At 41.1% G+C, this 27996-nt stretch overlaps 1 protein-coding gene across 4 annotated transcripts in view; it reads left to right on the top strand.

Annotated features, from left to right (window-relative positions):
* The window catches only part of pico (ras-associated and pleckstrin homology domains-containing protein pico), a 735402-nt gene that overhangs the window by 690560 nt on the left and 16846 nt on the right, over window positions 1-27996 (top strand). For 2 of the 4 annotated variants that reach the window (XM_080270854.1, XM_080270855.1), the window contains 6 exons: window positions 7068-7173; window positions 18742-18900; window positions 22830-22982; window positions 23799-23932; window positions 25340-25399; window positions 27100-27337. In XM_080270854.1, the coding sequence (XP_080126980.1) occupies window positions 7068-7173; window positions 18742-18900; window positions 22830-22982; window positions 23799-23932; window positions 25340-25399; window positions 27100-27337 (850 nt within the window). Of the gene's footprint in view, window positions 1-3155; window positions 3268-7067; window positions 7174-18741; window positions 18901-22829; window positions 22983-23798; window positions 23933-25339; window positions 25400-27099; window positions 27338-27996 lie in introns of those variants that run through there. The other 2 variants (XM_080270858.1, XM_080270857.1) reach the window with 2 other exon arrangements.

Genomic DNA, 27996 nt, shown 5'->3' with positions numbered 1-27996 from the left:
TTTATTCCCCGAACTGCATCTCTTTGGAACTCGCTTCCCCAGAGTGGTCTTCCCCCAAACTTCAACCTACGGCTGTTCAGGTCCAACTGTAACAGATTTCTTATGAACGGAGGACACCTATAATCTGGTGTATGGATTATTTTTTATTCATTTGTTTTTCCTTCCTCTGTTGTTATTTAAAAAAAAAAAAAATCTAGTGCGAAGAAATCTGAGTCGTTACCTAGTTTTGCATCGAGGCAATGTTCTTGCTAGTCTTTATTTTTAGTGTGCAAAGAATTAACTTGGCAGCAGACTGTTAGATCATCCTGGACATATTTGTCATTGGGGTAAATTTGGGATATGCGCTTAGTTTGTTTTTGGTTGTTTGATAACGTTGTCGTATGTGACGGTTGGAAGGGATGTTAACACACCCAGGCTCGCATGACTCACTCAGCTGAATATAAATTGCCTGGCAGTCTTCCGAGTCATGAGAGGTTTAATGATTAGGTGTGCATGGAGGTTGTTCTTGCTAATGTGTATTTTTAATGTGCGCAGAATCACCTTGGCTGCAAACCGTTCGATCATCTTGGAAATCTTTGTCATCGGGGCCACCTTGACATCCGGGAACTGTTTGCACTAGAAACTGTCGTGAGCTCATTCAACCTATTCACTACGAGGACGGTGCTTGATGTGGTGGTGACGATATAATTTGGCGGCTCCACTGTCCCATTATAAAAACATTCTTCATTTCCCTCCCTAACCCCGGAAAGGAGAATGGTTGAATGCAGAAGCCGGGCAGCTTTAGCCTGCAGTCCGCTGGGTTCACGTCCAGGTTAGCCTTGGGTTACTACTACTATTACTACTACTGCTGCTACTACTGTTGATGCTGCTGCTGCTGCTGCTGTTGTTGCCGCAACTACTACTACTACTACGACGACGACTTTGCTTATTTTATTCAGCACCATGATTCATACCATTTCCAGACGATTTTTAAGAGCGTATGATTGACCTTTGTTACAGGAATGGTTATGGAGGGATTTATCTTACTATTCCTCATCCAAAGGTATCTAGGCCTAAATAAATAGATAGGTAAATAAAAGAATAAAAAAAAAAAAGTCGGATAATCCTGGTTGCGAAACGTCATGCTGTCTTATTCGCCTCGGCGATTCTTACATCAGCAGGAATTTAACCGTCAGCCCGAGGACGTGATTTTTCTTATTCTGGCTACCTCATAACGTGCTTAGGACTATAAGTGTTAGGTGTAGGATTTGTTAGTCCGCTACCTGAGGGTCCTCGTAAGCTTAGTAGAATCATCTGGACGCAGCAAGAATTAACGACAGAAGTGATCTCAGATGTTACTACAAAAAGACTTACTTTCGTAGGTGTTACTACAAAAGACAACATTGCATAGGTGTTACTACAAAAAGACAATTTCAGAGGCGTTACTACAAAATGACGTTCCTGCAAAACGACATCACAAAGGTGTTACTACAAAAAGACATCATCTCTGAGGTGTTATAACGGGAAGTCATCATCAGCCCAGAGGTGTTACTACAAAACCACATCATCCTAGAGGTGTTACTACAAGACATAATGGCAGGGACGCTAAAAACTGTCACGGTTAACGTTTTGGCCAAGGAGATAGCGAGAATGGGGATCTGGTTTAATCCAGCTAACGCCAGATGACCTCCATCTTCCCTGAGCAACCCGCCCCTTTCAGATTATTAAATAGTCCAGGTGCTTAAGAAATGGTCAATGACTCGCCGGAAGTAGTGTAGGTGAAATAATGCGGAGGTGAGGCGCTAAGGAGTGTTTCTCTGACTCACGGAGCTCACACTCACTTTCTCGTGAATGGCTGTGACGTCAGAGGAGGCAGGGCGCCATTTCATAAAGTTGCCAGTTGTGTTTTTGCCCACCCCCTATATAATCTCCAATCTTTCTTATCCACGCGATTCTAGTTAAGCTTTTTTCTTTAGTTAATCATGTGTACTTTTAGACCCGTGGTCCGTCTTTCGGACTGGGCAAGCGGTTGTTGTGAACGTATAAAAAATGTTTTGTGAATATCAGCTGCGGCTACCCCGCTTGGCGAAGCAAGGACGCTGAGTACTAGAACCCGTGGCTCCAGTGTGGCGGGGTGCTGCCGCTGGTTTCATCATCAGTGTGTGTTGTGAGTTGGTGTGGAGAGTGTGATAGCGTCGCCTCTTCCCTCATACAAGTTTGGCTGAAAGTAAGACATCGAGAGGAGAGTGTACGGTGGAAGAGTGGCGAAGGAGGACGACGTAGTTGTGTGGTGGTCGGAAAAGGGTACAGGGGACTCGTGTTGCCAGAGGCTCCTTGACGTGGAACAGCTGCCGTGAGCGTGATAACACCCCTCACCTGTCAACCTTCAGCGCTAGAAACTGCCTGTACAGTTAAATTTTGGTGCACGGTGACAAACTGCGACGCTGAAATCCAGGAATATAAGAAACAGTGCAAAGAAAACGTAGTGTGGGTGTTTGTGGAAGCCTGTTGCTACCCGGGAAGGAGTGAGGATCAGTTTGAGGGTGGAGGTGAGGGGGGGCGTTGGCGACTATGATCTGTGTGGCCTGGTAGAACTGTCCTGCCCACGCTTTAATGAGATTACAGGATCCCGGACCTCCTGCTGTAAAGTGATACCTGCATTGTGGTCAGGAGAATGATTGGTCGACCTCAGAAACGAAGTCAAATTATGTTTGAACATGAGAGGCCAAGTTGAAGTACGTGCAATAAAGTTTTGTTACGTGAATTTATATATCAAAGTATTGCACTGCTAGTTTAGCCTACATCTCAGAAGTACACGGCATACAGTGCAAATTCCAATACCAAAGCACTACCAGTGAACAATAAAATAATAGCCAGTGCTGGTGTAGTTATCAAGTATTGCCTTAGATAAATCAGCAGTGCTAGTCTACCGTAGATGCAAAATACAGTTAGAGACTGCACAGTTCTGCGATAATTGCGTGTAGCCGAGATTATTGGGTGGTCTGTTGGTGCAAGAAAAAAAGACGAACGGATACGTAATAAAATCTTAAGGCATTTATTCTATATATCAAAATATTGTCAAGAATCAAAATGCACTGCTTCAGAGATTGTGCAGTTCTGTGACAAACATTGTGTGAAGTGTACCGCCGTGATATATTGAGTGGTCTCCTGTGATACAAGAAGATGGCCATCAATGACAGAAAGATCACCACCACCGACACGGCGGCAATTGATGCTGTCTTGGCAGAGATTGACGCCTTTGCCTCAGATGTTGTACCAGACACCACGGTAAGTCGGACGATTTGTTCATGGGTGGCCAATATAATACCCTTACATGTGGTCGATCAGGGTTTTAATTAACGTTAGTGTGTTCCCCCCCCCCCTCTGTACGGCATCCCCGAGGCCTTTGGAAGGGGCGAAGGGTGAGGCCCTTTTTCTCTACTCTTCCGACCTCATTTGGTTTTCGGTGAGCTCCGGTGGCCCGCGCCCGAGTGTTCCGGTGTACCGTTATAATCTGTCCTCCTGTCCCGAGCTGTCATTTTAACCCTACACTTTCCTGCAGCTCATTAGTAGTAGTTAATACCATAGCCCAACCACTAACATCGTTTGGCCATGGTTAATACCACATACGTACCGGTACATCCAATCGTGATTTGTGATGTCAGTCCTGTAATCTGGCAGAGTGTGTGTGTTCTTACGTAATTGTTCTTACCTAATTGTATCTCTACAGGAATGAGTCAAGCTCGTACTGTCCCGTGTCTTAAACCATATTTATCGTACATATCCTTAAATTTGTGAATTGCTTTGGCACACTATTTCGGTAGTGCATTCCATTGATCAATTGCTCTGTTTGGAAAACTGAATTTCCTTACGTCTTTATCACCTCTTTTCTTATGGAGTTTTTTGCAGTGTCCTCTTGCTGATGCTTCCCCATATGTTAAGTAATCATTTATGTCTATTTTCTCCTTCCCTGATATGCATTTATATAGCATTATCATGTCACCTCTTTTCCTTCTCTCCTGTAGTGTTGGTAGATTCAGTTTATTTAGTCTTTCTTCGTAGCTTAGGTCCCTTAAGCTTGGTATCCATCTTGTAGCGACCCTTTGAACTTTTTCAATCTTGTCTATGTGTTTTTTGAGATGAGGACTCCAGACTACTGATGCATACTCCAGGGTTGGTCTAATGAATGATGTGTTCTTACCTTACCTAATTGTATCTTTACAGGAATGAGTCAAGCTCATACTGTCCCGTGTCTTAAACCATATTTATCGTACATATCCTTAAATTTGTGAATTGTTTTGGCACACACTATTTCATTCGGTAGTGCATTCCATTGATCAATTGCTCTGTTTGGGAAACTGAATTTCCTTACGTCTTTATCACCTCTCTTCTTATGCAGTTTTTGCAGTGTCCTCTTGCTGATGCTTCTCCATATGTTAAGTAATCATTTATGTCTATTTTCTCCTTCCCTGATATGCACTTATATAGCATTATCATGTCACATCTTTTCCTTCTCTCCTGTAATGTTGGTAGATTCAATTTATTTAGTCTTTCTTCGTAGCTTAGGTCCCTTAAGCTTGGTATCCATCTTGTAGCGACCCTTTGAACTTTTTCAATCTTGTCTATGTGTTTTTTGAGATGAGGACTCCAGCCTACTGATGCATATTTCAGGGTTGGTCTAATGAATGATGTTATTATCCTTCTTAGCATGTCTTCATATATGTATGTGAATGCTATTCTCATATTTGCAAGCAGTGTATACATGTTCCGTACCTTCTTGTTGATGTGGTCAGCCGGAGATAGTCTGTTATTGATAATCACACCTAGGTCCTTCTCTCTTTCTGATGTGTATAGGGTTTTATTTCCTAACTTATAATCCCAATCAGGTCTTTTTCCACTTTTACCAAACTTGATTACATGACACTTGTCCACATTGAATTCCATTTGCCATGTATTACTCCATTCATGAAGTTTATTTAATTCTTCTTGTAGCTCTTTACAAGAGTCTGTGTTAGTAATTCTCCTTTGTATTTTTGCATCATCTGCAAACATATTCAGATAGCTCTCATTTCCAGTGTTACTGTTTATATAATTTATATACACTGAAAACATGATTGGTGGCAGCACTGAACCCTGTGGTACTCCACTAGTCACTTCTTTCCATGATGAGTAGTTTCCTCGTAGTACTGTTTTCATTTCTCGTGAGTGGTTCTGTAGATTAATCCAGAGTTCCAGAATTATGTAAAAGCCAGGTTACAGTATTCTTTGTTAAATCCATCACTACAACGACACACTTTTATTTCGTTCTTGTTGCCATCAGACGATGTTATTAATCTTTGGTGCGTGCCCTAGTGGTGAAGATGTTAACTCTTCAATCTAGTCTGCGTGTCCGACTGACGCTTTTCGAACGAGAGGTAGCGAGGTCACAGCACACCAAGCAAACCCACCACGCCAAGGCGTTTTTAACTGAAGGTCCTTGAAGCTTCCACATGAAGCATATGCTTTTGTTCTTGTATAATTTATTTTTTGCTGTCATCGATTTTACATGCATCACAATAAACTTTTCCAACTGGGGGGGTTAAATATATGGTTTTCAGTCACCTTATGGCTTTAAGAGATCCTTCCCAGTGTGAATAGAATCGTCTGGAGGTACCAAAGATAAGAGTACTTCGCCGAACTGAAGGGGTTAATGAAGGCTAGCAATAAACACTTCCAGTTCGAAATCCTCTCCTCAGCTGAGGTAGCAAAACGAAACAAGTATAGTATTAAAATAACGAAGTACGTCCTCTGGATGAAGGGGTTAATTACGAACCGTGCAACTATTCTGCTGAAAATTAGTTTCATGGCGTAATTTATATTTTTGCCACCTCCAGGCGATTTTATTCAGCTTAGGAAAGACTTGTAGCTGGATGAGTTAGATATATTGTAATAGTGACATTTCTTGGGATGAATAAAATCATCTGGCGGTAGCAAGAATGGATGTAAAAAATACGGTACCGTAATACCGTCATTGAATTAGGTTCAAGAATTACCGGTACCGTATTGCGATATGTAGGAATAGATGTAAAACATTTCCAGTACTTTCTTCCTTTGATTTTTTTTCTTCATAGATTTGTAATCCGTCAGATAGAACTTTCTGTCTAGAATATAATATGTTCATAAATATTATTTACGATCGATTCCTCACCGTAACTTCATTTATTTAATTGTTTTAGGAAGGACAGTGAAAGTAGCGTGCAGACTATTTCCTTGTCTTCTCTGCCTAAGAAAAGAAAAAAATATCGTTCTGTATTTTTCTGGAGGAAAAGAAAGGGAATGATAGTTTTGAGTATCCTTTTTTTTTTTTTTTTTCCCGCAAGAACAAATTTTAAGTTCCGACAGGGACTCGGTCGTAAATTTGTTTGGAAATCCCTCCCTTTGATCGTAATCCCAGAGATTACGGTAATTTTGCGAAAGGACACTAACATGCCTAATGCTGCTTCTCGGTAAAGGTCAAAATCAACTTGACTTTCACTTGCTAGCACATTGCCATATGATTTCGTTAAAGCAACATAAGCAGCATGTATTGCTCTGTTGCGTGAAAGTCATGAGTTTAAAGAAATTTTTGCCTAAATGGTATCCCAACCATGTCGGATGAGACAACACGAGGTTTCCTTACAGAGTGAATGTCATCAAAAGTATAATTCCAAGTTAAGGAAAGTCAGAATACATCTGGAGTTATCTTTTCTTTGGTTATTTATTATTATGAAATTTGTATTTTCCTTCATGACATTCTCGTCTCGTTCGAACGGGGTTTTCTGCCGAAAATAAAGGTTATCAAATGGTTTTTATTTTTCACGGACTCGACCCATAATTTTGGCAAAAGGAGGTACCGAAAGTTTGAGCTTCATTTCCATTTGCCAGCATGCTAGGCTGTTTTAGCATAAATTACGCTCATTTTTCTTTCATCTGTTTATCCATCGTCATTTTGAAGTACGTATGTAATCTGCCTGTCAATCAGCCTGCCTATGTCACAATGTCTGTATCTGTATATTCGCCTGCCTAACTTATTTCCCCCAGATACATGTTCTACATCGCTATTTCAACAGGGCCTGGAGCAAGTTGGCAATGTGGGCGTGTCGGGAGTGCAGCGGCGTGAGAAGCCACACCCGCCCAGGATTGACGCCCACCGCTTCTCCAGGGCCAACCTTGAGGGTCAGTCCTTCTTTGTTTGTGGCCAGCTTATTTACATTCATATATGCTCAACACTGAATCATCTTAACTTGTAGGGACGGATGAAGCTTGTCAAAAAGAGGGGCGGGTTCCGAAATGACATACGGTTTCACTATAAGACTATATATATATATATATATATATATATATATATAAATAATAACACTGTATTGCATCCTTGCACAGACTTGCAAAGCTTCACCAGTAGGATGACATTCTCACTCTGAGATAGCGATGGCCAAAGCACGGGGGGCCTTGGACAGGAGCACACGGGGCCCTCCAGTGTAACGTGATTTTCTTATCCTGGCATTAAAATACCAGTTGTTGTTGTTATTTTTTTTACAGAACACTTCGTTTTAAAATAGTTTTACTTAAGTGTCACATCAAGTAAAAGTTCGTATTAAAATATCTTTTATTATTATGATAGCCAACTTGAGGGTCCCCTTTTGTGAAGGGGGGGCCATGGATAATTGCCCAGTTGGCCCATCCCTAAAGCCACCACTGTTGTGAGGAATTTTCAGACATGTCTCTTTATGTTTCATTCATTCTGTCACCCCTGTTTGTTTTTGTTTGCAAGCAGGATTACTCAAAAACTAAAAAAAAGAGATTTGAACTGAATTTGGTGGGTAGATAGCCCATGTCCCAGGGAACAGTCAACTAACTTTTGGGACCGATCCGGATCGTATTACAGGTTCCGGATCCGGAAAACATTTTTTTTGAAACCGTAATCAGTGATGAGAAAACCCAAACCCATTATGAAGGGTGGTTTGGAAATTACGTTGTCTTTGTCGAAGAGATGCGCTCCAGTGAGTGCGCCTTTAGTTAACTATTTTCCGCTACTGTACATGTAGGGAAAATAATAGCCACACACGAACAAGAGGGGGGCTTCGGACTACCGTGACACCTCTCCCTCCGGATCTGCCTCTGCTTGAGGGCCGTATTTAGAAACTCGCCAAAGTTGAAGTTGTGTAAATGATTACTTGTATATAAATTTGTTATCACTCACACTGGTACCTAACACTACTTTATCAAGTTAGTGTGAATATTAAAATGGCAAAGCACGAAAACAACACGCACGATGTATGATAATTAGTTTACTGTAGATAAACTTGTTTCTCGTAAATATTAGGTAGGTCTTTTATAAATACGGTACGACTTAGTCATGTGCTGGGTAAACGAAAGTGGTGTGTTATTATTTGGTGAATTTGTGTAGACCGGCACATCTGTGATAATACAAGGTCATGTAAAAGTTTTGTCCATCGCGTCACACCGCTAGAAGACATGACGTAGCCTGAGACGCGTCAGTGATTCAGCTTATGGAAGACTCCGACCTGCACCCTTCCGTTGTTACTTTCATACGTTTAAATGAGTGATGCTGTCATATGAAGATCTCAGTGCGTTAGTACCATTTTCTGTTATTGTTAGCATGTTTTAACCCCTTGAACAGGAGGACGTATTCTGTTATGTTTGAGGAGTTTTCATTAACCTCTACAATTCGAGAGGGATTTCCCAAATAAAATCATTCAAGGGTAACAGTTACTTTATTAGTATAAAAATGTCATCAGAGTGAATTCAATAAAATCTTTAAAGGTTAACAAGTGTAAAACACACACACACACACACACACACACACACACACACACACAAAAAAAACATTGAAGTGAATTAATCCTGTACAAGTTTTTATGTGCAGTTATTTATTACACAGAGCCAAGTGTGGACTTTGGTACCCTTTGACATTAAGGTCACTTGGTGGTTAGCAACTAGCGTACTGAGTATGGTAGCCTACGTGCACCGGATGGCTCCATCATAACTGATGTGTTGACTCTGTGCCGTATATCTCACTCCAAATTTGAATCCCTGTCCTTTGTTATACTTAAACTTTGTGTATTCATTACTAGGATTGCCAAGTTAACCCTTGAATCTGATGGCTTTTTTTTTATTTAATTTTTTTCTGTGTATGTGATTGTATTAAATTTAGGAGAGATTAGGTCATTCAGACTGGATGGGTTAGATGTAGGGTAAATTTCTCTATGGCCACTCACTTTTTATTTATTTATTTTTTTATTTTTGCGCACACAGTTCATTGGATTTTGACATTCTTTTAAATGCAAATGACTTATTGGCCTAACTGTTGGGGCTTCCCCCCCCCCCCCAGATTCCCCCTAAAGTTCATGGCTCACTTCATGTCAGGGGCCAGAATAGCTTACAGGTAGCGTTCGCATTTAACGAGTGCACGGTTGACAATTCTGCGCTGTTTACTTATCTCTTAATTCTACTGACTACCAAAAATTCTTCGGATATCTTACTTCTACGATGGAACACATTCTATCCATTTCTCCTTTCTCTGAAATCTCCATTCTAGATTTCAATGTTCACCACCACCTTTGGCTCTCCTCTCCTTTCTCTGATCCACCTGGTGAACAAGCCTACATCTTTTCTATCCTTAACCCGTCACCTCCCGAGCTATTTCGCACCTCCGACATCCCCCAATCCCGAGGTATTTTCGATTTTTTTTTTTTTTTTTTTTTTTTTTTTTTTTTTGCTAAAACCTCCGCTTTTGGTGAGAAACATCGAAAATTCATAGAGAAATCGGTCACCTGAGGTTTGAAATACTGCAGTACCTCCATACGTTACTGGGTTTTCTAACAGGCTGGCACCAAAGAAAACGAGTTGGATGGGAGGGTAACTATTTCACACCACTCATAAACGGTATTTATTTATTTACTTGGTACGAATTTATATGTTGTACTCTGATGATAAGCAAGAAGTGGAAGGGGAATATAAGAGAGTATGGAACAGTGGGTGCAAGGATTGTATGGGTGAGGATGAAAGTAGGTATACAAGCTTGGGCGATTGTATGTGTGTATGCCCCGACAGAGGATCGAGTGGCAAGAGTGAAGGATGAGTTTTGGGCGAGAGTAGAAGCATGTATGGACAAGTTTAAGAGGAGCGAGAGAGTGCTGTTGATTGGAGACATGAATGGCAAAGGTAGGAATGTACGAGTGGATGGAGTGGTTGGTCAGTGGGGTGTGCCAGCTGAAGTAGATGGGAATGGTAGTGCTTTGGTGGACATCTGTGCTTGTAAGGGGTTGGCAATAGCCAACACCTACTTTCGTCATAAGATGATCCACCGGTATACATGGAGAGTAATGAGGAGGATGGATGGTGAACTTGTTGAGCGAAAGGCAATGATAGACTACGTGTGTGTGGATGAACGAATGAGAAGACAAGTGTTGGATTCAAGGGTGTGGAGAGGGTGGGGGAATGAAGTCTCGGACCATCACCTAGTGATGGCCAAGGTAGAGCTGCAAAGAAAGTGGTTGAAGAGACGAAGGGGAAGACAGGAGGAAGCAGCTGCTGTGAGAAGAGTGGAGAAATTGCAAGATAGTGAGAAAATGACAGAGTATAAGAGCATAGTGGAAGAAAGATTGGGAAGGTATGAGCTAGAGCAGATGGAAGGGGGGGAAGACGTATGTAAGATATTCGCGGAAGAGATAGGCGCAGCGTGTGAGGCGGTTTGTGGAATGAGGAGGAGATGCAAAGATGCAAGGGTGTGCAAGGGACAGCATGGTGGAATGATGAGGTGAAACGAGCTGTGGAACAAAAGAAGAAGGCATATAGTGAATGGTTAGCGAGTAGAGGTAGGGGAGATGAGAGAGAGAAGAGGGAGGTATATGTGAGCAGGAGAAGGGAGGTTAAGAGACCGCTGAATAAGGGTAAGAAGAAAGTGGGTGAAGAGTTTGGGAGGAATCTGAGTGTGAAATGGAGGGAGAGTAAGAAATTGTTTTGGAAGGAGGTAAAGAAAGTAAGGCAGTGTGAAAGGGGAAATAGTAGGGGAGTGAAAGATAGGAATAATAGATTGTTGGTGGAGAAGAGAGAAAAATTGAGGAGGTGGAAGGAGCACTTTGAGGAATTGTTGAATGTATAGAGTGAGAGCAGTGCGAGTATAAGTGGTTGGGGAATGGCTGGGAGAAGAAGAGATGAGAGGAGGGAGGAAGAGATCAGTAGGGCGGAAGTAGTGGAAGCGATGAAGAAGATTAAGTTGGGAAAGGCCCCAGGAATTGATGGAGTGTGTGGTGAAATGCTTAGGTATGGGGGTGAGATTGTTGTGGAGTGGATATGGAAGTTGTGTAGATTGGCTTGGGAAGAGGGAAGGGTTCCAGAGGACTGGAAATCTGGTATAATTGTTCCTTTATACAAAGGAAAAGGGGAGAGAGAAGTATGTGGTAACCATAGAGGTATTTGCCTTCTTAGTGCAACTGGTAAAATATATGGTAGAATACTCATTGATAGGGTTAGGCATATGACAGAGGAGCTAGTTGGAGATGAACAAGAGGGATTTAGGAAGGGAAAAGGGTGTGTAGATCAGATATTTGTTCTAAGATGTTTAGTGGAGAAGTATCTAGAGAAGGGAAGGAAAGTGTATGCTGCCTTCATGGACTTGGAGAAAGCTTATGACAGAATAGATAGGCAAGGTATATGGAAGGTATTAAGAATATATGGAGTGGATGGGAAATTGTTGAGTGCTGTGAAGAGTATGTACGAGGGAGCTAGGGCTACGGTGCGAGTGGATGGTGAGCTGAGTGAGTTCTTTGATCTCAATGTGGGACTGAAACAGGGTTGTGTGATGTCTCCATGGCTGTTTAATATATATATGGATGGGGTTGTAAAGGAGGTGCAAGGTAGGGCAGTGGATGTGGGGGTGGCTTTAATGAATGAGGGTGAGAATTGGAAGATTCCGGTGTTGCTGTTTCCTGATGATACAGTATTGTTGAGTGAAGATGTATGGGAGTTGCAAGGTTTGGTGAATGAATTTGGGACAGTGTGTAGGAGGAGGAATCTGAAAGTTAATGTAAACAAAAGTAAAGTTATGGTGTTTGAGAGGAATGAAGTCACAGAGTGTGCAGTGAGGTTGGATGGTGAGGATATGGAGAATGTGAGTGCATTCAAGTACTTGGATAGTGTGATGAGTAAGGATGGAACTTTGGGGATGAAGTGCGTGAAAGGGTACAGCAGGGAAGGAAGGTTGTTGGTACACTGAAAGCAGTGATGAGAAATAGGGAGGTGAGTATGGAAGTTAAGAAGTCACTGCATGATAATATTGTGATCCCTACCCTGACATATGGAGGGGAGGCATGGACCTTGCAAGAGGGGAACAAGTCAAGAGTGAGAGCAGTGGAAATGATTTACTTGAGAGGAGCATGTGGAGTGACGTGGAGGGACAGGTTGACGAATGAAGAAGTGAAGGAACATTGTGGGGTAGATGTGGATGTGGTTGAGAAGATTAGGAGAAATACACTGAGGTGGTTTGGACATGTGAAGAGAATTGAGAATGAAAGACTGACTAAGAGGATGTATGTAGGTGAGGTGGAGGGAGGGAGAGGGAGGGGTAGACCGAGGATGAGGTGGAGGGATGGAGTAGAGAGGTATATGAGGGAGGGGGGGGGAGTTGGGGGGAGGGTAGTCAAATGGTGGGTGACAGAGCGACTTGGAGGCGTTTTGTCTGCGGCCACCCTTTGCGGGATTAGGGCATCGGGCTATAGATAAATAGACGAGAGTATATTGGTTTTCAAACAGTAATATAGGCATTATAAGCATTGTTTCACTCACTAACTCATCACCATACCTGACCTTTTTTTGCCACATTACCTGATCATCGTTTCTGACTGTTTCTTCCTGTAATGCTATGTAAACTTTGTCCTCCACATTGTCATCGATTGGGGAATCACTCTGGCCCTGAATGTCTTTATTGGCCAAGTCACTGGTAAAAGGTGAATTGCTGAGACAATGGCATGCGGGGGGGGGGGTTATGCGGTGTAAGGCATTGTCCCTGCTTGGCATCTTGTTGAGGAATAGAGGAAGGTGTCCCGTGTAAACGTATGAAAAATCACTCGCGAAAATTGAAAATTGTGCAAATTATGAACCTTGCAATTGTGCAACGTACCAGTACGTCGTTGGGACTGGCAAATGCAAAATGTTGCAACGTATCCATACGTCAACGGGACGTCTCGGGTTATTGACCCAGAGCAGCTTGTACAGCACCCTACCTGTATCCCTGACCACCTTGGAGAGAGCTCCAACATACTTGATCTCTTCCTTACAACTAATCCTTCTGCTTACACTGTTAATCTTTCCTCTCCGTTGGGCTCCTCCGATCACAACCTTATTATCGTAACCTGTCCTATCGCTCCGGTACAGCCTGTGGACCCTCCAAAGGAATGGCGACTGTGGCACTTTGGAGCTGCAGATTGGGAGGCCCTCAGGCAGTACTTCTTTGATTTTCCCTGGACTGATTATTGCTTCCATGGTCGGGAGCCATCTGAGTGTGCCTTGCTCATTACAGAGGCTATTCTCTCAGGCACGGAAGCATACATTCCTTTCTCATATCCTTTGACTAATGCAAGAAAGCCTTTGTTTAATCACGCTTGTTCTAATGCTGTCCGCAACAAGGAGAGGGCCAATAAAAGGTACCAGCGCCAACCTACCCATGAATCACATCTTTTTTATGTTTCTGCCCGGAATCATGCAAAGTCTGTTCTTCGCTTTGCTAAAAATAATTTCGTCCACACTAAATGCTCTCAACTCTCCAACTCAAATTCTTCCCACTCCTTCTGGCACCTTGCCAAAAACCTTTCCAACAACTTTACCTCATCATCCTTCCCTCCTCTTTTCTACTGTGATGGCTCTGTAGCTATTTCTTCTACTGATAAAGCAGATCTCTTCTCTCAGACTTTCTCTCCAATTCCACCTTAGATGATTCCGGTGCTGTTCCTCCATCACTTCCCCCCTCTGACTTCCTCATGGCTGACATTAAAATTTCTTCAGCTGATGTATTTTCTGCCATCACTGGCCTCAGTACTAACAAGGCATATGGGCCTGATGGAGTCCCTCCTGTTGTCCTCAAGAACTGTGCTTCTGTGCTTACACCTTGCTTAGGTAAACTCTTTCGCCTTTGTCTTTCAACTTGTACCTTTCCTTCATGCTGGAAGTTTGCTCTCATTCAGCCTGTCCCAAAGAAGGGTTACCATTACCAACCCTTTAACTATCGTCCAATTGCTTTAACATCCTGTGTCTCAAAAGTTTTTGAGTCTATTCTTAACAGAAAATTTTAAAGCATCTTTCCTATAACAACCTTCTTTCTGATCGTTAGTATGGGTTCCGTCAGGGACGCTCAACTGTCAATCTTCTCACCTACCTTTCAGACTCTTGGTCATCCTCCTTTCGGGACTTTGGCGAAAGCTTTGCCATTGCACTTGACATCTTAAAGGCTTTCGATCGAGTCTGGCACAAATCTTTAATTTCCAAACTGCTGTCTTACGGTTTCTATCCTTCCATCTGTGCCTTCATCTACAGCTTCCTTTCTGGTCGTTCTATAGCCGCTGTTGTAGACGGCCATCGTTCTTCTCCTAGATCTGTTAACAGTGGTGTTTCTCAGGGCTCTGTCCAATCACCAACTCTCTGCCTTTTATTCATCAATGATCTTCTAAGCTGTATATCTAACCCTATCCATTCGTATGCTGATGATTCCACCCTTCACCTTTCCATTCGGTTCCCGCAACGTCCATCCCAGCAGTTACTTCAACAATCAAGGGATGAGGCTATGGCACCCTTAATGTCTGACCTGGCTCATATCTCTGACCAGGGTAAAAATAATCTTGTGGTTTTTAATGCATCTAAGACTCAGGTTTTACACCTATCAACCCGACAGAATCTTCTACAGGAGTACTCATTAAAATTTAATAATATCCAGCTCAATCCAGCATCATCCTTGAACATGCTTGGGGTTTCATTCACTTGGGATTTATCTAGGAAAGATCATATTACATCTCTGGTAAAATCTGCATCCAAGAGATCAGGTGTGCTAAGCCGACTCCGTACCTTCTTTACCCCTGCACAGTTTTTGACTTTGTACACAGGATTTATTCGCCTCTGTATGGAGTACAACTCTCATGTGTGGGGAGGCTCCCCACATACAGGTCTTATTAATAGGGTGGAGTCAAAGGGATTTTGTCTCATTAACTCTTCTCCTCTTACTGGTTCCCTTCAACCTCTGTCTCTTCGCCGCACTGTTGCCTCTTTATCTCTTTTCTATCGCTACTTCCATGGTCATTGCTCCTCTGAACTGTCTACTTGCATCCCTCCACCTCTACAATGGGTGCGTAGCACCTGTCTAACAATAAACTCTCATCCTTTTTCTGTTCACCTCTCTAATGCAAGAGTTAACCGTTACTCCCAATCCTTCATTTATGCAACAGGTCAGCTCTGGAACTGTCTCCCTCTGTCTGTATTTCCTACTTCCTATGATCTCCAGCCTTTCAAACACAGTGTGTCCAGGCATCTCGAAATGAACAGATCCTGAATTTGGCTCTCTTTTGTATTGTTTTTGTTTTTTCTTAGAAGGAACTGTTTTGCAGGCTCATAGCCTTTGGTTCCTTCTTCCTCGCATTAAAAAGATATATATATGCTCCACAGATTGGCTTGGGTGATGAAGAAAAAGAAAGATTCTGGGATGACTTAATGTGTGTGGATGGTGGTATGAGGGATGATGAAATTGTAGTCTTTGGTGGGAATTTAAAAAGTCATGTGGGTGAAGCAGCTGAAGGATATGAAGGGGTACATGGGAGATAGGCGTATGGTATGAGGAATGTGGAAGGGTAAAGGATAGTTACTAGAATTTGGAGAGGCAATGAACATGACCATGTGCAACACACATTTTAGGTAAAGAGTAGGCTGATTACATATGAGTCTGGGAGAAATAGGCACATTGACTATTTACTGGTCTGAAGGGCTGATAGGAGGATGGTGAAGGATGTTAAAGTAATAAGGAGTGAAGAATGTGTACAGCAACACAAATTACTGATGTGACGTGGTGCTGAAGGAGCAGGTGATGAAGAAAAGGATCTGTTCACCTAGGAGAAAAATACAGAAGGTAATAAACCAAGCAGTAAGGGATACCGTCTATAAAGAGATGAACGGAGTTTTGGCTGAACAGGGAGCTGTTGAAAGAAGTGTTAATGAGCTGTACAGAGCTCTCAAGAACAATCTCTTATGAGTTACTGATTCAGTGTGTGGATGAACAAGGGGCCCTCCAAGACATTAGGTAACATGATGGTGGGATGAGGGTATAGAAGCTACAGTTAAGGAGAAAAAAATACTTTTCTTTGGATGGAAATGGGATCATAACAGAGAGGAATACGTGGCTGCCAAGCATAGTGATAGACAGAAGTTATGCAGGGCAAAATCCGAGTCTCACACCTTTACTGGATAACCTAAATAATGATGAAAGGACAACTGCGATATGTGATATTTATGGTGGCAAATCAGATGAGGAGGGAAAACACGGATATCATAATTGAACAGTGTGTTTGAAAAATGAAGGTAAGGTAGTGGTGGATAGTGACGATACAGTATTAACCCGTTAACTGTGGCATTCGGTTTCGTGGTTGATCCCCCCGTTCACAAAAAAAATGGGAATTTTTTTTTCCTCAAAAATAATTTTTGCTCTTATAGGCTAAATGAAAGAGTGCATGGAAAAGAACAGAAAAACCAAATATGAGTTCATTATTTGTTTTAGTTTGGCGGTTGTACGATATTTATGGACATTTGGGTGAAAAATGTAGCACGCCTTAAAAAAAAAAAAAAAAAAAGCTTAATCGTATGATGTACGTAGCAGTCGCACGCTATTCTTCATATGACGTACGTAGCAGTGGCACATTATTCTTCATATGATGTACATAGCAGCTGTCGGGTTAAAGATGCCAGGAGAGAGTGTTATAAATTATTGCCGAGTGAAGAGTTTGACTGGAACAGGGAATGTTTGGAGTCAGCAGATCCAGTGGGCAGGACAATAGGCAAGACGCAGTTAGGGAAGGTGGCAGGTGTGTTTGGGTTGACTGCTGATATGCTGAAAGCCTCAGGAGATGTATGAGTGGGTTTAGTTACTGATTTGTAAATTTGATTACATAAGTGTGTTGCCCCAGCTGACTGGCTTAAGAGTGTGACTGTCAGTGTGTATTAGTAGGGTGTTGCCCTGGAAAGAGGAAATTAAATAGACATAAAACTTTAGGATCAGATCATGACAGTAATGAAGAGAGTCCTAGAAGATATGATAAGGGAATAAATGAATCTTGATGAGATGCAGCTTGGATTTATGCCAGGCAAAGGGGCAACTGATGCCGTATTCATTGTCTGACAGCTTTAGGACAAATATATAGGAACATAGAGGGAGCTGTACAGTACTTTGTTTTTGTTGATTTGGAGAAGGACCATTTCAGATTCCCTAGGATGTGGTGAAGCAAGCATTGTGAAAGCTTGGAATTGAGGGGTGGCTGGTAAGCATAGTTAAGCTAAGTAGTGGATGCCTTCACCCAGGTGAAAATGAAAGGAGATTTGGGTAACAAGTTTTCCATGAATATTGGCACGCATCAGGGGTCAGTCTTAAGCCCCTTGTTGTTTGTCGTGGTGCTTGAAACTCTCTCACATGACTTCAGGGACTCCCATGGGAGATGTTGTATGCTGATTGTTAATTGCAGAGAAAGAAAGGCAGGCAGTGGAAGGATTTAGGAAATGGGCAAACTGAATTAGGTACAAGTGTTTGAGAGTAAGTGTGAATAAAACAAAAGTGATGATATCTAGTGCTGGTGGCAGTTTTTTAAAGCAGAGGCATTGTAGCCATGTGCTGTTTACCACAAAGGTGTGGAAAGTAACTCTTCGGCTATATTTGTGATAAGTGGGTGCATAAGAAATGTAGTGGTATTAGAAGTAAGCTGTGGTGTCAGGGAGAGCATGTAGAGAATGTCATGCATGAAAAGGATGATCTTGCTGAAGAGTCTCTGGAGTGTGTGGAGGAGTTTTGTTATTTGGGGGTCATCTTATGTGCAGGAGATGGAGCTGGAGGTAGCTGCATGGGAAGGATAAGGAGTCGTTGGAGGAAGTTCAGGGAGCTGCTTCCTTTCCTGACGTTGAAGGGGCCTTTCCTCTGTCCTAAGTGATCTTTTTATGTGGCATGTGTTAGGAGCGAAATGCTGTCCAGTGATGAGACCTGGGCAGTAAAGGAAGAGGATATTTGAAGGCTCAGACGTACGGATATGACAGTGATTAGATGGATGTATAGTCTGTCCTTTAATGCAAGGCCTAGGGGGCTTAGGATTGCAGTTGAAATGTTGAGAGGAAGGATGGGACTTGAATGTATTGTTGCTGTGATTTGGAGGAGTAGATTGAGATGGTTTGGGCATGTTGAGAGGATAGAGGATGGCAGTTGGTCATGGAAAGTGAGAAGTGTGGATATCAGGGGTAGGGTATGCAGAGGCAAGGCATCATTAAGTGACCAAGGCCAATGTATGCAGGCATGTTGGAGCCTGATATGACACATTAGGATTTCTCTTGTGCTTCCACCTCCTCCCTGAGGAATTTGTGTCTGTGTCAGTGGTTGACAGGTGCCCTGAGTTAGACTAAGTTGAGTTCTAGTGAATTTCTTTATCTTTTTCCTTTTCAGACCAGTTTAATGACCAGCCCTTATGTCTCATTTAACTATGATATCCTTGACAGACTCTGGTGACGTTGAGTTGGACACCATCCTGGGGGAGTTGTGTGCCCTGGAGACTCAGTTTGAATTTGAGATATCCACCAAGACCTCCCCAGCAGCAGTGCCCAGCCTGAGCTCACCTGCAGCTCGCACTCAAGCCTCCACCCCAGCCATCATTACAGGTTGGTACTCAGGTTTATAATGGATTGGTTACTTACAGTTCCCTGTATGGTGTGCACAAAGAGGTCACTGCAGAGCCATTTTTTAACACTGGAAAGGATCACTGGCAACATCGTATACCAAATGTAAAGTAGATATTTCTGTAATCATATAGAGACTTTAGACTAGTTTGCTACAGTTCACCTTACACTCAGTTAGCCCAGTCATTGCCCTTGTCTGCAGAGTGATGACAGTAGTAAGGTATGAATAATGCTAACTAATATATGTGAATACCAGTACAGTATATTTGTATATTACTGTACAGTATTTTTGTTGCTGATACACTTTTCTAACTGGCAAGAGTTGTCCAAATTGACGTACTCAGTATATTATATTGTTGGTATTGTTTTAGCATGAGAGATTGACAGTTAATTTGTTTCTTTAATGTTAGCATTTTCACATAGAAGCATAATTAGTCATAACCCTTTCACATTGGGTGGCACATCGACGTGCCACTAAGGAAATGACTGTAGCCATCGGGTGGCACGTATACGTTTTCTGGAATTTTTATAATTGCACGCCAGTGCTCGGGGCCCATTAATGGTTCGGTATAAGGATGTGGCAAGGTTGAGGAGTTGCCATCACAGGAGGACTGTTATACTGTAGTCTTTTATTTTCATCACGTATGAGAAGTATGTTGAGACATGCAGTACGAGATGTTTTGCAGCCATGGCATCTTACTTGGAACTGATGGAAGTGATGTCTGATGACTCAGATTATGTTGTCAGATGAAAGAGAGTGAAAGTAAAAGTGCTATAATAAAAGAAAAAGAGAAAAAAAGAACAACTTTATCATTAAACTGAATGGCGTATGTCTGGCAGTGGAGGAGCTCCAGCACCATGGGTTTTGACAGTCCATGACACAGGTACTTATTATTTTATTTACATAATGTTCTATATCATTTTAGTTAGGAAATTATGGCCTATTTTTTTGTGTGGAATATATTATCAAAATTACAGTATCTTTATATACTGTATTTCAAAACCTCCGTGTGTGGGACATCCAGCCCAAAAAATACACCCAAAATGAAAGTTTTAATGATATACAATTGAATTGTTTTCCATAACATAAAGTTTACCCACTGTTTTCAGTACAGTATTGCCAGAGACTGACACTGTTATTCTGAAATCTATATTGTTTTGTGGTGTGCACTGCAGCACTATAGTGTGTCTAGAATGGTTACTTAGGTAACTGCACTCAGCACATTATGGTGTTCATACCAGTACCATAATATTCCTCATAGTACAGTAATCCCTCGATTATCAGGACGATCATTATCCAAAAATCCATTGCAGTATCCAGACGCTGTGAGCCAGTTGTCGAAATCATTATTCATATTTTTTTTTTCCATTTTATCTGGACAAAATGCTTGCATGCAGGTGGAAATTTTGCTTGTGCAAACATGTTTGCCCGACTGGGACAGTTTTTTTCATGTTTTTTTTAATTTTATTTTTTATTTTATTTTTTTTTTTCATGTCACTGGAGGGTATGGCCCTACGGTAGTGATTGCTTGTTTGTGGTTGATGAGTCTACTTGACCATGGTAATGGCTTTGGTTTATGGGTTTGATTGACCAGATAGTGTTAAACGACAGGAACAAGTATTGTACTGTATGATGTACTCTAATTGCCTTTTAAAATGACCTTCAAGGTTAGGTTATGTACAAAAGGGAGCCAGGAAGAAGCCCATTATCCAGACAGATCCACTTTCTGAACATGCCTTTGGCTCTATTACGTTGGATAGTTGAGGGAATACTGAATTTTAGAGTCAGTAGGGGAACAGCAAACTGACATAACAGCAGCTCTAAGAACAAGTATATGTCTGTCTATCTATTGCCAGACGCCATAATCCCGCAAGGGGTGGCCATTTGACTTTGAGTTGTTTTACGGGGAGGGGCACTAACCCTCCACCAACCCACTTGTTGACACTTAGGGAGCACGTATGGTTTGGTTATATGATTACCACCCATTGTTGTAAATGGTTTCTTGGCTTACAGGAAACCATTTGACTTGTCACTCAATGTAAAGCCACCTGTAAAGGAAAGAAAAGCAGTAAGAAGTGACAGGAAAGATGGGAGAAATAGGAAGAGAGGAGGGCAGACACAGAAAAAGAATGATAAAGGCTAAGGAAGAAGTAGGCAGCACTACATGAAGTGAGTGGATGATTGTCGCCACCACCTACCACTACAAGTGTATGTGAGGCTATATATTCAGTCCAGTTCAACTTGGCTAAACACTGTAATCTATCTTGAATGCTGAGCTGTAACAAGAGTAACAAAAAGAATGTGACACAAGCAACAAGGATGTTCTATGGCAAGGATGTATATAAAGCTTCAGTTTTGTCTTATTTTGCCATGAGCTACAGGAAATAAGCTGCAAGCAGTTGAAAATCTCACTTGGTATGAAAGAGCTGAAATTATATTGAAACAGCAGCCAGAAAATCACCTATCTCACAACTGTTTATGAAACAGGAGGGGATATTATGAGAGTCTGGGGTCATCATCTCCCCCAACCCTCCTCCCATTCCCAGACACTCCCACACACACACTTATCAGGTAGGTAAGTGCATGAGAATTGCTTTGCTATCTTTTGTTTCATATTCTGAGGTTCAAACTGTTAAGTGTCTGAAGTGGACTGTTTCCCAGTTGTATATTGGGTCAAAGCTTCACAGATGTCTCATCCAGTATATAGTTGGGAAATGGTCCACTTCAGACATTTAACAGTTTGAACCACAGAATGTGAAACAAGTGATACCGAAGCAGTACTTAGGCACTCACCATATCTGGTAAGTGTGGAAGGGTTTGGGAATGGAAGGAGGGTTAGGAGAGATGATGACCCCAGACTTTCCTCCTAGTATTACCTCCTGTCTCATAAACAGTTGTGAGATAGGTGATTTTCTGTCCGTTGCTTCAATATCATTTTAGCTCATTCATTCCAAAGTGAGATTTTCATCTGTTTGCAGCTTGCTTCCTGTAGTTCATGGCGAAGTAAGACAAAACTGCAGCTTTACATCCTTGCCACAGAACCTCCTTGTGGCTAGTATCACATTTTTTTGTAAATCTTATTACAGCTCAACATTCAAGATATATTACAGATTTTGGCAGAGTTGAATTGGACTGAGTATAGTCTCACATGTGGAGGTTTGAGCATGTATATGAGTGTCCAAATGCAAGATATTCCTTAGTTGAATGTGATCTCCTATATGGTGTGTGAAGTTTGGAAAGTCTTGCATTCTAGCTGATACAGGGAATGAGTTTTATCAGTTGACCAAATACACTATCACAAAATATCACAAACTTTTTCTAAACAGATGGTACTGTAAATAAGGTTAAATGGCAGATCAACATAGTAGGTAGCAGTGGAACTTTATAAAGGAGTTTTTTGTGTAATTTATGTACTAAGGATTTCTGTTTATCTGTATACCTAGGCTGCTTCCCCCAAAGAATGCCATTGTATGACGAGGACTTATAGTATCCATTATGAGCAAACAAGTTTTCATTTCTTAAGTATAACCATGCATATATACATGCACTCTGTAGGTCTGCCATCTCTCTCTCTCTCTCTCTCTCTGTCCACTCAGATCTAATGGTTTTTAGATTACTGCATCCAGTCACAGCAAATTCTAAATTTCACCTCTCTCTCTCTCTCTCTCTCTCTCTCTCTCTCCACTCAGATCTAATGGTTTTTAGATTACTCCATCCAGTCCCAGCAAATTCTAAATTTCACTTCTATCTTAGTTTTAGTCAGCCAGTTCCTCTCACCCTTTCACTTAGTAACCACTCAGTTACCCTGATTGTTTCTTTTTTATTTTAGTAAAGACATGACCTACCCACATCCTTTTCTTCTTTTTGACTGTGATGATTTTATCTTCTAAACTTCCTATTCCATTATCAGACAAGATGCAGCCCAAGCAGCAGCAACAGAGCCAGCAGTCACAGCTGGGCCTGGATCAGCAGCAGAGGCATAGTCACTCACGCAGCAACTCCGGCAACACTAGGAAGTTTGAGCCTCTGAATGTAGAGATTGATGTTACCACCACCAACATGGGTAAGAGTCCGTATTGATGTTACTGGTATGTGCACTACTGTTGACCTCTAAATTAAAGTTTTAGAAAAATTATTACACAGCTAATTGCAAATTGTACCTAGATTGTTACCTCCATCAAGGAGGCTATATTTTTGCCAACATTGGTTTGTTTGTCTGTCTGTTAGCAGGATTACACAAAAAGTTATGAACGGATTTCGGTGAAATTTTGTGGAAAGGTGGGCAATGGTCCAAGGAAGAAATTATTAAATTTGGGGGCGGAGCCGAAGTATCCCGCCAATATCTCCAACAGTTCTCAATGAATTTCAATGAAATTCAGTGGAAAGGTCGGCCATGGACCAAGAAAGATTTGATTACATTTGGGGGAAGATCCGTATCCTATATACATGGATCGGGATCCGGGATTTTGCAAAAAGTTATGAATGGATTTTGATGAAATTTTGTGGAAGGATGGGCCATAGACAGAGTAAGAAATGATTAAATTTTGGATCTGGATTATCCCATGCAGTATCTCCAATAAGTTTTCAGTGAATTTCAATTAAATTTTGTGGAAAGGTGGTCCATGGACCAAGAAGGAATTGAATAAACTTTGGGGTGGATCCAGAGCTGGATCCATTTTAATGGCAACGGCATTGGTGGAGGTATGCGCTTTCTGTGTGCTTTCTAGTTTTTAAATGTTTAGAGGAAATTTTATGTTAAAAATTGTTTTCATTAAGTAGAAAAAGTTTGATTGAAATTAATATACTACTATGATATCCGTGAAGATACACTCGGGTAATGTTTATTACCAAAATAAACCTGTATCTGTTACCTCCCAAGGTCGGACAGATAGCCCAGACAATGACTCTGCCTTCAGTGACAATGTGTCAATGTTGTCTTCGGAGAGCTCAGCCTCTAGTGGAGCATCGGGCAGTGGCAGCAACAGACAGGACCCCAGCAAGCATTTGTCTCAGGTACCATAAGGCTCTTTTACCTGCACCCTCACGCTCTCCCACAACACTTTGGGCCATGCTATTAAAAGTGAGAGTACAAAGTTAAGCAAGCCAAGCCCATAATGTTTTTCAGTCATTTAAGGAACTGTAATTGGTTGTGCACTCAGCCTGCAACCAGCATTGCCGAGTGTAGGCAGCAGCGATACAGAATGGTCAGATGTACAGTATTCTATCATCACCTGCTTCAGACATTGTAAAAAATTGGGGCTTGTCTCTACCTTCCTGCTCTCAGTTTTAATAATACGGTCCTTACTCTGGCATCACTAACTAACTGGATCTTGAAGTATGGGTTAACAGCTGCATTACTAGTTTACTAGCATATAGTCTGGGTTAATTTGTCAGCAGTTCAAGTTGACTTCAAGCATATATAGTTAATCTGCAAGTAATATGGATAAACACTGGCAGTATTCAGTAACTTCCTGGATACAGTGTGTGCAGTATGAACAAGCAAGTATTAGTTGCAACAGTATTCATGTTAATCAAACTAGAAAGTAGTGTAATGAATTAACTTACACATTGCCCTGCCTGGCCTAACTAGCAAGTTTCACTGCTACATCATTGACAGACAAGCATAGTGTGGCATTATAGTTGTTGGCATTTTTTGAATGCATGTTGTACTGTCACACTTATCAATATGCAACTCACATAGCAAAGTAAATATGCAGCTGAGGAGTTAAAAGAATTACAGTAGGTATGGCACTGAAGGTAATCTTGTGTTGATAAGCTTTAATGGAGCTGCATCACTTTTCACTGTTAGATACCAGATGTACATCCAGCTGTCATTACAGGTACTAATAAAGCATAGCAAACAGTACTGATGGGGAAATACTGTTCTCTAATTGTACAAGAAAGTACAGTGTACATATGAAATTGGGAAGCTTGAGAAAAATGGAGAGGAATATTTCGTCTACATTGCCTTTTATGGTAATGCATTTCACATCTGCGTGCAGTTGTTCCTGATAAGTTATTTTCTGTGGGGTAGGATGGTTTGGTGTTTGTAAAATTGTGTTTTTGTTGTTGTTTAAAAAATACTGTAATCTCATTCTTAAAAACTTTTTCTGTAGAGTTTAATTTGGTTGCTGAATGCCTGTTTAACCAAGGTGCTGGTTAAGTTTTGTGATCAGCATATAGGTTGTGATTGTGTTTTAACGTGAAATATTTTGTCCACATGTATAAATGACTTTATGCATACTGGTATTAAAAGTGTTGGGGCGGTCTAGTGTATACAATACATTAACAACTTCTTGACATTGTGATGCACACTGACTGTACATTCTTGTTTTCCCCCTTCCCCCTACAATCCTCCCCTGTTGCCTATGCATGATGCTTGGTTTGCATGATGGTGGTGGTGATGGTGATGGTGTACAGACCCTTTTCCTGACGCTACCTCAGCTAGCTGATCTGCTGAAGGACTGTGGTTTGGACAAGGTTAGTTGGCAGCACTTAACCTACTGACTCCAACATCCATATTTACTGGTATTTCTCCATCCTGTGATTTTTTTTTTTATAAATATATATATGTATAGAACTATTTTTATATGTAAGGTACAGTTGAAATTGTACAGTTCATAATTTTTGTGTAGGGTATACAGTAGTGGAATCTCATTTATCTGTATCGGCATCCACTTGATGGTTTTGTGACTGACAGATTATAAGTCAGACATATATTTTTCCAGATTTTGCCCCCCAACTTATGATCACCGTATTCATGAAACTGAATGCAAATGCAGTGATTCTGTTCTGTTATTGAAGTCCAGTCAGTATTTGTTACCAGATTACTGGTAATTACAGCTTATTACTTGCTGATAAAAGTATCAACAAAAGTGTGCATACTGTTTATTCTAAAGAGCATACAGGAGTCAGTTTGGTGTGTGAGTGCTGTATGGCTGAGTAAGGAGGTACAGTACTCAGAAAGTAATCTGAAGTTTTATGTACTACAGGTTTGGGATTAGGTTATCCCAAGTCTGTAGTGCAGCCAAAAATAACATACTGTATCTCTGTGAGGGTTTGTCCATACAGAATATAGTAATATGTTTGTATTAAATAAACTTCATTTTGAAATGCAGTGCCATCACCCTTTTTGTTAAAAGAATTTATGTTCCCAATCAGACTTTACAAAAACTAAAATGATAACAAGCAGTCCTTTATCATACTTTACACAAGCTGAATAAAACCTGTTATCCGCAACAGCAAGCTCAGTTCTTTTGTGGTGTTTATGTCTGGTGTCTTCAATCCAAAGATTTCAATATAATCCCGTAATGACCAACCCTCGCTGTGTGTGGCACCCATCCCTGTCATGTGTTTCATCCAGGACTGGAGCAGTTTGTGGATAAAAAATGGTTGAGCATTCCTGATCCAATTTTTTTTCAGTGTGAACCTCCCCATGAATACTATATATCTGTGTGTTTGTTGTTTGTAGTACCTGCAAATACAGTAATTAAAAAGGGTCTGTATGGTGGTAGACAGGTGTACATCATGTGGAATGTAACATATCTGTACCATGCTGAAGACTACATATTATTTCCAGTGACTGTGGTAGTGTTTCTCTAACAGTATACATTTATACACAGTTTTGTTTACTTGATGCACTTAGCTTGATGAATGAGATTTTACCAAATAAACTTAACTAATATAGAGCTGGGAATTAAATCGTCACTTAGTATTGAGCATATACTGGCACTTCATTAGATATCATAGCAAAGCTCAGAGGTAATCTAATACAGTATTCAGATTTTCCCAATAGTTATAGATAAGCTCTTTGTTTTAGGTCAAGTGTTATAAATGTGAGAAATATATTTTAAGAATTTAAGAACAAAAACATTTGTGCTTTTGTTATGGCAGTTCAGTGACTATATGTATGTCTTAAGTAACATTTAGGTTTAAGATATCCTTCAGTTACAAATGCAAGACTTTTTTTTTTTTTTTTTCTTTAATCAGATTACAAAATATGTTAAGAATATTTCTTGGTCATTGTGTTTGTAATTTAAAATAAAAACATTGCTACAGTTATTGTTTTCAGTAGTAGTGTTTGCACCACAAGACCAGATTACATTTACATGTTGAATTCTGTTATCACTAACCTGTTCCTTCTCCCCTTTCCATCTTACTACAATACTTGGAATATATAGGTGGAACAAGCAGCCAAGCTGAAGGCAGAAAAGATCAAGATGGCATTAGAAAAGATCAAAGAAGCTAATGTCAAGAAATTGTTCATAAAGGCCTTCACATCAGATGGATCAACCAAATCTCTGTTGGTTGATGAGAAGATGACAGTGGTGCATGTAACAAGACTACTGGCTGACAAGAACCATGTCCGCATGGATCCCAAGTGGGCCATTGTGGAGCACATCCCAGACCTCTATATGGGTGAGTGATTTTTTTTTTTTTTTTTTTTTTTTTTTTTTTTTTTACCCCAATTGATTCAAGCACCTCACTAACAGTTGCAGTCTTGAGAAGTTAACTCCACAACTATTACATGCCTATCAGAAGGCATTTCTAGTAGTCTGTGGCATGCCTTCCAATAATGCACCTAATTTTTCACATTTTGGATGTTTCCTTATAGCATGAGCCTGGGGGTAGGGTTTTTTTCAAGAATACTCCCCCAGTATCCCTGCTTGTCGTAAAAGGCGACTAAAAGGGTTGGTGGAGGGTTAGTGCCCCTCCCCGGAAAACAACTAACTAAAAAAAACAAACAAGAAGCCTCGGACAAGGACTGACCAAACGTTGACGACCCAGGACCGGACAAAGGACTTGGTAATGTGTACATGGAATGTAAGAGGAGCGAATGATGAAGTGAAAGAGAGAGAGATTGTCCAGGTGCTTGAGGATGCGAAAGTGGATGTATGTGGAATAACTGAAACAAAATGGAGAGGAGAAAGTGTGAGAGAATGGGAGTATGGATGGGGTATATGTGCAGGAGTAGATGAGAATGAGAGGGCAAAGGAAGGAGTGTGTATAGTTGTGAGTAAAAGATGGAAGAAGAGCATAAGACAGTATGGATCAGTTGGGTCAAGGATTGTGTGGGT

Source organism: Coenobita brevimanus, chromosome 43 (assembly GCF_032717465.1).
Source record: "Coenobita brevimanus isolate Jiangsu-jjx chromosome 43, ASM3271746v2, whole genome shotgun sequence".
Classification (NCBI taxonomy): Eukaryota; Metazoa; Arthropoda; class Malacostraca; order Decapoda; family Coenobitidae; genus Coenobita; species Coenobita brevimanus.
The sequence above is the reverse complement of the archived record's forward strand: the minus strand, read 5'-3'. Positions and strand labels throughout refer to the sequence as shown.